The 12723-nt window shown below is 44.1% G+C and overlaps 2 protein-coding genes across 2 annotated transcripts; one reads left to right on the forward strand and one right to left on the reverse strand.

The window, feature by feature from the left end:
* Positions 1 to 7202: 7202 nt before the first annotated feature.
* MED31 (mediator complex subunit 31) lies at positions 7203 to 9460 on the forward strand. The gene is made up of 4 exons (XM_027668839.1): positions 7203 to 7291; positions 7588 to 7665; positions 8263 to 8359; positions 9084 to 9460. The coding sequence occupies exons 1-4, from the start codon at positions 7282 to 7284 to the stop codon at positions 9274 to 9276; spliced, it is 378 nt and encodes a 125-aa protein (XP_027524640.1). The 5' UTR covers positions 7203 to 7281; the 3' UTR covers positions 9277 to 9460.
* A 980-nt stretch (positions 9461 to 10440) lies between these two features.
* TXNDC17 (thioredoxin domain containing 17) lies at positions 10441 to 12598 on the reverse strand. Its single transcript, XM_027668840.1, has 4 exons — positions 12408 to 12598; positions 11698 to 11779; positions 11351 to 11426; positions 10441 to 10727 (listed from the first exon to the last, which is right to left on the reverse strand). Exons 1-4 carry the CDS (start codon positions 12547 to 12549, stop codon positions 10659 to 10661), a joined length of 369 nt encoding a protein of 122 aa, XP_027524641.1. The 5' UTR covers positions 12550 to 12598; the 3' UTR covers positions 10441 to 10658.
* Positions 12599 to 12723: the final 125 nt, after the last annotated feature.

Below are 12723 nucleotides of genomic sequence, written 5' to 3' on the forward strand. Positions count from 1 at the left end.
GCTAAGTGATAACTCAGGTTTGCATCTCTGAAGATGTTCAGGTTGGACCAAATCAGGTGGCATACCCTGCAAACTGTCTCATTCATTTCAGAGTAAAGGATTATAAGAATCTAAGAAACACAATTAGTTTTTCAGAATTAATCTTGTACAAACTCTCCAGCATAACAGGCACAAACAGGCTTTTTTTCAGTGTCAAGCATGCATGGTGTCCTGTTCCAGTGCCCTGAGTAAATACATTACCTACAATGGGCAATGCAAGGACAATTGCTTTGTGACTGGAGCTCACTTACAGCCCCTTCCAGCACTGCAGGACAAGTATCATGACAGACACTCGTCAGGCATGGCATTTATTTTGTTGCCCATCAAAGGGTTATTGTTTTAGGTGCAGAACTTTTGATAGTCCTAAGGTAGTGGCATAAAGGAATGCCTTTGCACCCCACTTCAAAACATGTGCCCTTAGTGCCCCCAAAGAACACGGGAGGATCCTCAGTTTGGGCTCTGTCAGGGCAGGTTACTCAGCCACCGCGAGTGAGCAAACAGTTCCCATTTTCCCATCCTTGGACAGAGTGGGATTCCTCATGGTCAGTGGGTCTGTCAGCTGGCCAGCTGGCAGTGCCACCTCTGAGGAGCTAAATTAATGCTTTCCTATTTTCTGTTCACTCTCTCTAGATCCTTGGTTTGTCCTTTCTTCTCTGAAAATACCAAGTTGCTAAAGCTGTTTCTGCAACTGCTGAATGTCCCAAACCCGGAGAGTTGTTATCTGAGCTGCTGTCACATGGGGCTCCTTCTCGGTCACGTACTTGTGTGCAGACTTGTTCCCACAATGTGACAGTGATTGGGAATGGTCCCATAATTGTGAATGAGCTCATGAAAGAGCAAACTACAGGAAAACATACAAAAGGAAGACAAAGGTATTTCCTACCCATGTGTTGAACATCTACATCTGTGGAGAGGAAAAATCTTTCAGCATTGTCTATATGATCTAGAAATCCCCAAGCTGAAAAAGGGTTCAGGTTGCTTGGTGTCATCCACTGAACTCCAAGCAGCAGGTGGTTCATTCCAGCTGAGTTCTGATCTCAGTTGAACTCAGTCTTTGGTTTATTCAGCCTTTGTTTTCCAGCTCAGGTGTGTTAACACTTGAAAGAGCAATAATCTAGTTGTAGCCAAAACCAACATTTGCTGACAAAATTGGAATTAGACAGTTGGTGCAAATCATCCCAGAAAAAAAACAGATCACTGAATCAGTCCTAGCCAAAATCCAGCAGTCGTTCCTTGACACAGCACCTCTTCCTTTTTAGTAATGACATATTGTATACATTTTTACATACTTCACATTCCCCCCCCCCCCCCCCGAATGTGTGTGCTAAATATGGAAAGAAGTGGGTAGTAATGAATCCTGAGCACTTGGATCAAGTGAGAGAGTTTTCACAATGTTTTCCAGTGTGGGTGAGTAAACGTGTGTTAGTTAGGGCTCAGTCTGACTGTGCCACTGAGAGCTCTTCAACATTTTGTGCCTTGCACCACAACCCCACCAGCCTGCTGCCAGACACTTGCTGGGCTCAGCGTTTGTCTGCATGGTTTAATGGCAGGGTGCTGGTTCTCCTCTGTCCAGAAGAATCATCCCAGTGGCAGCTCTTCTGCCCCAGATCAGACCTTCCCCTTTGTGTTTCTTTGCTGGCCCCTGTGTGAAGGGTCTGTGCACAAGGAGTCCCCTGGCATGCACTGCAGACTGTCTCTGTTTGACAGAGGAATTCTGAGAGAAGTGCAGCTCTCACCATTGGGAGCACAGAGGTGTACCATGCTGCTCTGAGATGAACAGGGACTGCTTAATACAACCTTTGGTAGCTCTTTAAAACAGAGCTGACCATACTGACACTATTTTTTGCCACTTAGGTTTTTCTGGAGCACTAAGTCAATAGCTGTCCATTCATTATGGTGTAAATGTAGGTTTACCTCTAGGACTGAAGATTCTGACCATTAGAAAGAGACTGTTTCTTTTGTGAGAGAAAAGATGTTATCCTTCTCCAGTTTACTTCAGTGGTTTATTTACCCATAAGAAATTACTTGCCTTATTTGGCATATGGAATTTCAATGAGTTTTCGTAAGCTGTTTCAGGTGAGAGTGTGAGCCTCATTACAGAGTTCATAAAACATTTTTTTATAGACAAGCCATTTTCTTGAAGGAACTGAACGTTCCAGATACTAAGTCTAGTTTGTTGTAGTTTCCTTTGTGAGCTATTCTTTGTGAACAATAACTTGGGTTGGGTCTTAGCAAATATTTTAGAAAGCCAGCTGAAGATCAAATTTCCACCCGAAACAAAATGAACAAAATCTTTCAGTTAATAAATGATTATTTCTGGAGGAAGTTTCTATTTTACTTCAATATTTTGCCTTGGCTACACAGTCAGAAATCAGAAACTTGAGATTTTTTTTTTATTTTTGGGCACAAGACTAAGCATAGTTATCCTTCAGTTGGGAAAACAGAATTTCCTCCGAAAAAAGGAGATGGAGATAAAGGGAACAGGGGGAGCAGAACACAGGACACTTTAGCTCCTTTTTGAATAACAAACAATGGGGGAAAATCAACATAAACTTTCCTGGGAGCATCCTCCACAAACAAAAAATTGTCTCATCCTGTCACATTTCAGAGTTCATCTTTGACTGTTTTCATTCATATCTTTCTGCAGATATAAGTCTGATCAATACAGAACAAATCTATGTCACCCGAGGAGACCTAAAATACAGTTAAAGTCACCCTTCTGGGGTCTCATATTGGGGAATAACTTCAGCCCTGTTTGAAGAGTGGTCAGATAAATAAATCGTTAATGTTTTGGGGGTGATCTTGGCCCATCTCTTTGTTTTGTTTATTTGTTGGTTGTATTGTGGGGTGACTTAAATTGATGATGACCAATACTTTGGGACTTAATTAAGTGCAGGTGTCCTCATGAAACACCTGTCAGATCTTTCCCAATTTATAAGTTTCCCTGCAGCAGCAGAGACTTTTTTTATCTTCCTCTCTCTTCCAAAATATTAAAACAAGCCTTTCTGTCCAAGGAATGGAGATGATGTTGGCATTCCCAGCAAAAGAAACTGGTATCCTTGAATATTGTTCCTGGCAAAGTGGCCTAGGAAAAGGAGTAGATTGAAAAACCAAAAGGCTGTTCTCACTGAGCAAGAAAAACTGCTAACAAACAGATATATTACCAATTGTAATATATGGACAAGGCAACAAGAGAGCTGGAAGAAACCACCCCAGAGAAACTGGGTTTGTGATGATTAATCTCAAAATAATTTCATTAAAATTTTAAAGGTGTGCTTTATACTATTGTGTACTTACTCATAAGCTCCAAGTTACTTCATGTTACATAAGTTTGTGTTAGACATAATTCCAGCACACTCTACTGAGGGCCTGGCATTTAAAGGTTCTAGCCTTGCCACAAGAGGTATATTTAGGTTTACTTCAAAAGGAATTTGCCCAAATTCTGTATAATCTTGCTCTAAGCACTGGCCGGTTGACTAGTGTGCAGCTAAAGAGAGGGTTTATATTCTTGCTAAATATTGATGTAGGCATCTGTGAAACTGTAACTATTTGTGCACCACCTTTGCAATGACCAAGAATTAAAGTTATTTTCATCCTTAGTGGGTGAGGTTGTGGGTGACTGTACAGATTATTTAGTTTTACTTGCCAGCAGGAAGGAATCTCACTAATCATATTTCCATTATTGGAGACCACACACTTTCAGCTCTCTTCTTTATAAAAGTGACTGTAGTGCTGGTCCATGTGAGTGTACCTATTAGTGTCAGCACCAAATTAACTATTTATTTCCTACTTGCTGAACACAGTCTAAATGTATTATAAAATAAAGGGGATGCATTTTTCATTAATTCGAAGATCATGCCAATGATTCCCTTAGTTTTATATGTAATTCTTTCTGGTGTTTTCCCTACACCCTTCTGCTCAGTGCCACCATAGAAGAGCTTAAAGATGAAACAGGGTAGAAAGTGGCTCAAACTACGTCATTATTGAAGTATTATTTGAAAAATTGCGTAACAGTAATGCTAATCCAAAATATGAGAATAAGTGACATTATTCATATCTGTAACCATTATATAATAGATAACACTTTATTGTTCTGCAAGCTTGTCCATGTATTGTGGACTTGGGAAGTTTTACATTCCTTCATTTCTGGGAATTAGTTGTTTCTGGTCTACTTGGCATTCAATGGGTTAAGAGTTCCTTCAGATCAGGCCCCATATGTATCCTGGCTCCCTGCACAATTCTTTCCTTAGAGTACCTACGGAAGGGCTCCCAACAGCAGCAATACCTTTGGGAAGGTGTTCCTTACAGACCAGAGTTCTGGGGTCAATGCATATTGCTCCTGGCAAATGGCTGACTTCAAATTCACCTGCTGTCCAGGTATCCTATAGAAGCCTGATGTATTTTTAACGGACTTATTAATGAAAACATAAAATGCTTTCTGACACTCAACATTTAATCTTGAATATATCTTTGAATTCTAATGCTGTTTGAAGCTAGAGGAATACCATAGTCACAGAAGTACCTCTGCTGGTGTCTGCAATAAGGCAGTCTCTTTACACTATTTCACCCAATTTGCAGCTCCCTTGGATGGTGTTTGGCATTTGCAAATTAAGATGGTTCCACCATGACCGTCACTGGCTGGCTTTTGAAATGCACATTACCTGGCGGTTTCTTGACCTCAAAAAACAGAACTCAGTGAAGAGTTAAGCCTTTAATTAAGTATGTTCTGACAATTGCTTTAGTCACTGAAAACTATGATCTTGTTTCTATTGACTTACAATTACAGCATTGGAGTAAAAAAATTGCAGACTTTGTACTGGCTTGTTATAAATATAACATAATGCATACTCTGTTCTCTGTTTCTTAACCATATTTGAAGCAGTAGACTCTCCAGTCTGCAGGAGTCTATCTTGCATTCTATGGGTAAAATCCTGTCACATGTTGTCCGTGTCAATACCAGTTTCTGTTCTATTCCAAAACAGTGGGTATATGCGTGAACAAAAGGGGATGTCTTGGGTTTCACACACTGAGTGTAAAGCACTTCACTGTTTCATCCCACTTGAGCAGTTTTCAGTGACGAAATTGCTGGACTTCCTTTTCTCTCTGGTGCAAATGCACTGCACTGTGGGGTCACAGATAAACCTTTTGCAGCATCTCACTTCCTCTGTGTCCACTTTCAAGATCTAACAACACGTTAGACAACACTATTGTCTCCTGTGTCTCATGGAGCCTTGGTGCCTTCAAGTCCCAGAAGTGGCTCCATTTAAGGGCTGTGTCTCTATGCCAGTTCTGAGTTAAGTTATACTTGTTGTCATAAACCATCCCACTTCTGGGCAGGCAACAGCAGCAATGACAGTTTGGTCCCTATGAAAGGAGAAACTGAGGCAGAGATATCATCCTGGTTACACAATAATATGAAAAATTCCTGGCTCACAGTGATATGTTAACACTTATATCCTGAAAGTTTGACTCACCTGACAGGAAAAAAATAGAAAAAATTTAAAACTTTTCCTTGAGAAAATTCTAGTTAGTATATTACGATCCTTTCAATTTTGTTCTTAGTTTTGATGGATAAGAATTGAGATGTTTGACTTAACTCTGGCAAACCTACATAGTAGTTTATTCATGTGACCAATACTTTTTTAGGATTCTCTTCTCTGAAGTTGGTCTTGGGAGAGAAATCACATTCCAGAATAGCAATGCAGACACGTGGGATCTATTTGATCTCTGCTTTTAGCCTGAAGTCTGTATTTACTGGGGAGTGACTTGTTATGTTTTGATATAGTAATAGTAGTATTCCACAACCACTAAAATGTCTAAAAAAGCAACCATATTTTATTACAAAAAACTATGCATAGATCCTTTTTAGATGGTTTTTGTAATCCAATTCCCAGGGGAAAAAAATCATACTGTATAAGAAAAGATAGTATTATAGAAAATTGCTAACTCTGAAGCTGAAAATAGTTCAGCAAATGAAAATAGAAAATAATTTAAAAGGGGAAGAAATGGGACAGGTACATCTGTAGAGATGGCTTCCCACTAATGGAGCATTTGCTTATTAATGATTTAGTCTGAGACAGCTGTGTTTTAATTAATGAAGAATTAAGTCCAGAGGTTGACACAATCTCCTTGCCTGACTGTAAAGTCACTATGAAAAAGAAAACAAAGCCCAAAGCTCAAAACTTTGCCCAATATGCAGAAAGAAAATAATAAATCAAAGCAGCTTAGTATTTTAGGGTTGAGTCTTTCCACTACCTTTGCTCTGGAAGTGATCAACAATGACTGGTCTAGTACAAAGCTAAGATGAATGTTCTGCAAATACAAACACGAGTTCCTTCTCTTTTTATCCTTCCCAGCTTAAGGTTTATCTGGGAAAAACCAGGCCTGGAACACTGAACCCAGAGCCACCTTCTGATGGCTCTGGGACTGACCAGCCTCTGTGGCACAGGGACAAAATGCGGCCCTTGTTCCTGTTCGGGAACAGGCGTAGGAACTGCATCCCAGAACGTTACTCTGCCTGCCCTGGGTCCCGCTGGCCCAGCAGCACATGTGGGACTGATTTTCCCCCTGCACGGCAGGAGTGGCGTCCTCGGGGCAAAGCCAATGATGTAAAACCGAACGTTGGTCGTTTAAAATCGGTTTGTTACCAGTACACTGGTTTGTACTGTGATTTCTGAGTTCTTTGGGGTTTGCCATGAGCTGCAGCAGAGCACCATGAGAAGGGAGGAATCTGTACAGTGGCATATTCAGTGTGGGGTTTATTTGGACAAAGTGGGATCTCTGAACAGATAGGCGATGCTCAGCTGCTGTAACCTGGCAGGAGCTGCTCCCTCATCCGTGGAAGGGACGGGATGCTGTTTGTTGTGCTCAGCTCCCAATTCCCGAGTGCCTACAGGTTTCTGTGCGATATCGGTACGAGGGAAGTGCTCGCTCCGAGCAGCGTGCGGGGAACTGCGGGCACTCGTGTGTGCGGAAACCCAACACTTAAGGAGCACTCGTCCGCGGGGTGCTGTTTCAGTGCCCGTGGAGGGGCGCGGGGCAGAGATGCTGTCAGCGAACAGCCGGACACGGGAAGGGACGTTCTCCCGGGCACCGCCCCCGCGCGAGACCCGCCCCGACAACTCCGTTGCTGGGCAACCGCCGTTGCTGGGCAACCGCCGTCGCGCTCCCGGCGTGCTCCGCGCCGCGCTCGGGCCTGTGGCGGGGGCGCGCCCGCCGCCATCTCGTGCGCGCGGCCTGGACATGGATGCAGGTGCGGGGCCGGGACGGGGCCGCTGTCGGAGCCTCCCGGGCCCTCGGAGCCTCCCGGGCCCTCGGAGCCTCCCGGGCCCTCGGAGCGCCGGCTCTGCCGGGACCGCCCAGGCCGAGCGCTCGCGGCCCGGGAGAGGCCACAGGGGCGCTGGGGCCGCTCTGAGCCCGCAGCCCCAGAAGGCCCCGCACGTTCCTGCCCCCGGCCGGGGCCGCGTTTGTCCCGGCTGACACCCTGACCGCGCTTACTTTCAAATCTGCTGTGTGGGTCCAATTCTTACTGTTTTTCTCTTGTATCAGATGATACAGGAAATCGACTTCGATTCCAGCTGGAGTTGGAGTTTGTTCAATGTCTGGCAAATCCAAATTACCTCAACTGTGAGTACTTAAATACAAGGACCCTAAAGTTAATATAGTTTAATGGTGTTTAATATTTCTAGTAATGTTAAACAGGGAGAGAGGGCTAAACAAAGAAAAGGGAGTGGGTTTTTCACAGCATAAAGGTAGTCTGTAAATAATTTGCCTGTTTAACAGGTGGATTTTTTTTAAAATACAAAGTCTTACTTGTCGAAATGCAAAAAGCATCTATTTGGTGGAGAAAAAATAAGTTCCAGTCTTTTATTAAATAGTAATGTTAGCAGCATTCCTTTATCTGAAAACAGAATATTACTACTGTGAATAGTTTCAGGTACTATACTTGACTCCCTGCTAATTTTGATGCTACAGTCAAAAATTTCCTGTTTCAAAAAACTGTTCCATTGTATGAAAGATACAAACTGTAAGAGAAGTGAGAGTAAGTTATTATTTTGTTGACATAAAAATCTTACTTTTCTCTGTGGTTTTTTATTTGTCCAATATAAATTATCAAAATTCAGTTGTAATGATAAAGTTTTTACTCTGTGAATAGATGTTCTTCAAGTGTGCAGATTTTTTTCACCCATCTGTAACTGACAATTCCTTGTCATTTTATTTCAGTTCTTGCACAAAGAGGCTACTTCAAAGACAAAGCTTTTGTAAATTATCTTAAATATTTACTTTATTGGAAAGAACCTGAATATGCAAAATACCTGAAGTAAGTGATAAAATCCCTTAGGTTTCTGTATTTTAATTGTTTGGCATTGACCTCCTGTTATGTACCGTATAGCAGCACGTCAGGGTTTGGTTTCTGCCTGTAACCTTACCTTTGGCCTCCCTGCTGGGGTTATATGCAGCGTAGATTCTCCTCTTTCCACCAGTCCAAATGTAGCAGGAATGGGCAAAATTATAAAACTCGTATCTCACGAGTTGTGTGTGGAATCTTCCTTTACAGCCTTTATCTGCACTTTCCATTGGTTTAAAGCTGTTGAACATTAGGGTACTACTTCAGTTAGGCCCCACAAGTGCATTTTAAGATTAATTTTGCGTTGTCGATGCTTACATGAGAAAAAGGATGACTTTGTGTTTTTGCAAATGTGCAAATTCCTTCAGTTTTTGGGAAAATTTTTTTTGTCGTGTTCTTTTAAATGGGCTCTGGAAACAGGTGTTGTAACTGTTATAGATTTGCTGTATCAAACCGAGCCATTGGGGAAGCTCGTCTAAGCAAGCAGGAATGTGCATTTGCAAACTGGACTGGCCTTGTTTCCTGGCCTGCAGTTACCAAGTCAGTGTGTGGAATGTGTGCAGGCTGAAGGGGTTTCATACTTGGGTAAAGCACATACGTGACAACACTAAAGTAATGACCTTCAAAAGTACTGGAGACTCCAGATTTAGTGTCCCTTGTAAAAAGCTGTATTAATGTGTGTTTATTTTTAATCCAGGTATCCTCAGTGTTTGCATATGTTAGAGCTGCTCCAGTATGAACATTTCCGCAAAGAACTGGTCAATGCTCAGTGTGCCAAATTTATTGATGAGCAACAGATCCTCCACTGGCAGCACTATTCCCGGAAAAGGATGCGCCTCCAGCAGGCACTGGCTGAGCAGCAGCAGCAAAATAACACCTCTGTAAAATGAAAAGCACGTGGAGTAGTCATGATAAGGTGTACTTTGTGTCAGTGAACTATTTACAGGAGAGGAATGAACCCTTGTGTAGGTTTGGCTCTGGATGCGTGTCCCTTTAATTTGGATTTATCAAATGACTGGGGTTGTTTTTGTTTCATCAGCGCCTTTAGAGACTAATAAACACCTAATGCAATTTGTTATGTAGCATGGACAATTTTGTAAGAGCTTTACTTAGCATTGTTACTAATGTCTCTTGATTTTGAAAACAAAATGGATTTGTTACTTACTGATATAAGTATCTGCAAAAACTATAGCTCCAAAGGCTGTCCCTAGGAGGCCTTTTCTCTGGAGAATAATGTGTCTTAGTGTGACTGCTGCTTACAGCTGCGGGACAAGCAAAGGCGAAGGGACGATACTCTACTAAATCCAAATTGTGGGTTTTTTCCTTGAAAGCAAGCTGAGCTATTACTTGTCATTTCTGTTTCCCTGGCAGTCATTGCTGCTGGGAGTTTGGCAGGGTTTTCCTTACACATATTGTACAGAGAGAAGTCAGTGTACAAGACAGGGAGTGGAGCAGAGGTAAGTGCTGATAGACTGTGCAGATACAGAAGGAAACGGGCTGTAGCTCCGTTCCATTAAACTCAGCTTCCTTGAATCTTGGCCTCTGCCCCGGCAGCAGTGGCTGCTCTGGGGCCTCTTTACAGTCCATGTAGTGAGAACAATGTGTGGGGGAAACGTGTTGCTGCTTGGAGTATTGGAGAAGCACTTGCTACTTATTCCTGTATGTTTTTTATTGTAAGAACGCAGCTCTTGGCAGCTGCCAGGGTTTTAATTTTCATATTTCAGATTGTATTTGTGGTGCATTCGTGCTGCATTTCCTGTCCTTGTAGGAGCAGGTGCTCCAACTGTCAGCCATTAACATGCAATCAGTGACACTGTCAGCCTTCACCTTATCACACTTGGACTGAACAGAGAAGCCATTAAACATCTTTGGCATTGAAAATTTATCGTAACAGCATCAGTAGCTATGTGGTCAGATTTAGGAGGTACAAGGAGGTTTTTCTGTTTCTCCCCTTCCCCCTTACTCACTATGATAAATGTAACTTGGCAGTTATTGTTCAGTAAGCACAGGCTGCTCTCAGTCTCTAACACGAGCTCAACTCCTTTGAAAAGAGGCTGTTTACAAAGTCAAGTTTATTTGAACATGAAAGGAAAGATACAGTTTTTTGTTGTAAGACTTCAGTGTAAGGTTTGGACCCAGAATTTAATAACACTTCTCTTGACTAGTCTGAAGTAATTAACCATGAACGTTTTAACAGAGGTCAATGATTCCTTGAAAGGACACTGCAGTAATTGAGATTACCATCTTCATCAATGATTGGCTAATGAGGGATTTAGTCTTCAGTAAACAACATCCGCACAAGCTCTGCTTTAAAACATTCTTCTTCAACCAGCTTCTGAGGCTGAAAGAGAAGTTGACCAGTTTTAGGGGCAATTCAAAAACCTGTTGTAGCCCAGAGCCATCTGTACACACTAATATTAGCCACACCCAGCAACTGTTGTCCTGAGGAGGGGGGTAAGTGGGGTGAAGCAAGTGAGGTAAGAATAACTGAAACATTCCTCAGGGTTTCCTGACCTTGGAAGAGACATTTCTAAGAAAGTAATTACTAACTTAAATAACATGTACAAGTTAAAACTCGAGCTGCAGTCTGAGTCGCGTGTACTGCACATAACTTGTTTCACTCCCGTAATTCAGCGTTTGGATTTTTCAAAAGCTGAGGAGCTGCAAGTGAGGAAGCTTAACAGTATGTAGCTAAGAATTTTCTCAGCCCCTCAAGCGCTACAAATCAAGTGTACATATTCGCTTTACTGCATGTTTATTAGAGACATTACAGAGTGAGCAGAGTGGTTCTCTCTTGAGGACCTGTTTGAGGCAGGAGGACTGCATGGCGGGGGCTGTTCTGAATGTTCTGTTCTCCTTGAACAAGAGAGGGTTCTTGGAGAACTAATTCATTTACAGCCCTAAGCTCCTGCCATGTCCCCATTTCAGCGCCTGTAGATCCAGAACATACATCAAATCACTTACTGTTCCATATTTAAGTAGTGTAGGCACTCCTGTTAGTTTCAGATTCCTCCTGAATTCATTGTTGGGATCCTTCCAGCTGTTCAGAAAGAAGGGGTTAAGCACAGCTTGTAGAGGGGCATTTTGAAGTTAAAATTTCTTCAAAGGGATGATTCAAAGGCCTTTGCCTCATGCCTTCCCAACCCACTTCTCAGAACAAGCATGCAGTTCACATTAGAGATGGTGAAGACCTCAAAAAAGGATTGACTCCTCACAGAGAAGGGCAGTTCAGTCAGTTTGTTCAACGGGTTAGTTAACCACCAGTCCACCGACAGCAGTTATCCCAGTTGCTGGCATTCAAAGTTACTTACTAGGCTCTATCTCCCACTAGGCAGTAGATGAAAACCGACTCATCAGGCAGGTTATGAAGTTCCTTCCTCACAACTGGTTCAGCTAGAGAATAATTTTTAAAATCTATTAGTAGTTAATACTTGTACTGTGTTACAGAATCACATGGATTTACTTGGACCAGCAATGCTGCTAATTAACGTTTGGTCTGCTTCAGTCAGGGATCCGTCTTTCATTTCACCTGGCTATCCACAAGCTTTGCAATGTATTACATGCTCAACGTTGAGGGGACTGGTCTTGGAGTAACGGCCAATTTCTGCTCTAACAAGTAAGAAAAGCACTCGTTGCGTCCTGCCGATGCAGCAGCACGGCGGGGGGACGGCTCCTTAAGGCAGCTCTACACGTGCAGTTCAGTGCGGTGGTTTCTGCCTTCACCTGCTGCTGCCGGACACCGTCGGGGAGGGCACTGCTGCGCCTCGACACGTACGGCAGAGGTGCATTACCTGCCCGTCGGACTGTTGGTTTGCTGGGCCGCGCACCAGCCTTCGAACAGCCCGGGCCGGCCCGTGCTCGCTGTGGGTAACGAACCGGGCACAGCCCGTTCGGTTCGTCAGGGGGAACTGCGGCTGGAGCCTGGCACCGTCACCGGGACTGGGGCTGCTGTGCCAGCCCGGGGTGTTCCGGGAGGGCTCCCGGGGCCGACGCAGCCCGCGCTCCCCCCCGCGGGCCTCACCCGTCACGCAGTCAGGGCACCAGCTCCTGCCCTCGGCGTCCTTGTCGCCGCAGAAGAGCGCGAAGATGGGCCGGCCGTGGTAGCGCTGCGCCGTCCGTACGAACGCGTCGTACCCGCGGACCTCCGTCTCCTCCCAGCCCATGGCGGCGGCAGCTCCGCCCGGCCCGCGCGGCCGCCGTAGGTGCGCGCGCTCCCGGCGGCCCCCGCGGCAGCAGCGGGACCGGGTTCGAACGGCGCGCGGCGGGTCCCGGCGCAGTGCGGCCCGCTCTGCCTGCCCTCCTCCGCTCCCCTTCCCTTCCTCCTCCCGGCCTGCCCT

The sequence above is a fragment of the Corapipo altera genome, unplaced genomic scaffold, assembly GCF_003945725.1.
Source record: "Corapipo altera isolate COAL_440 unplaced genomic scaffold, ASM394572v1 302, whole genome shotgun sequence".
Classification (NCBI taxonomy): domain Eukaryota; kingdom Metazoa; phylum Chordata; class Aves; order Passeriformes; family Pipridae; genus Corapipo; species Corapipo altera.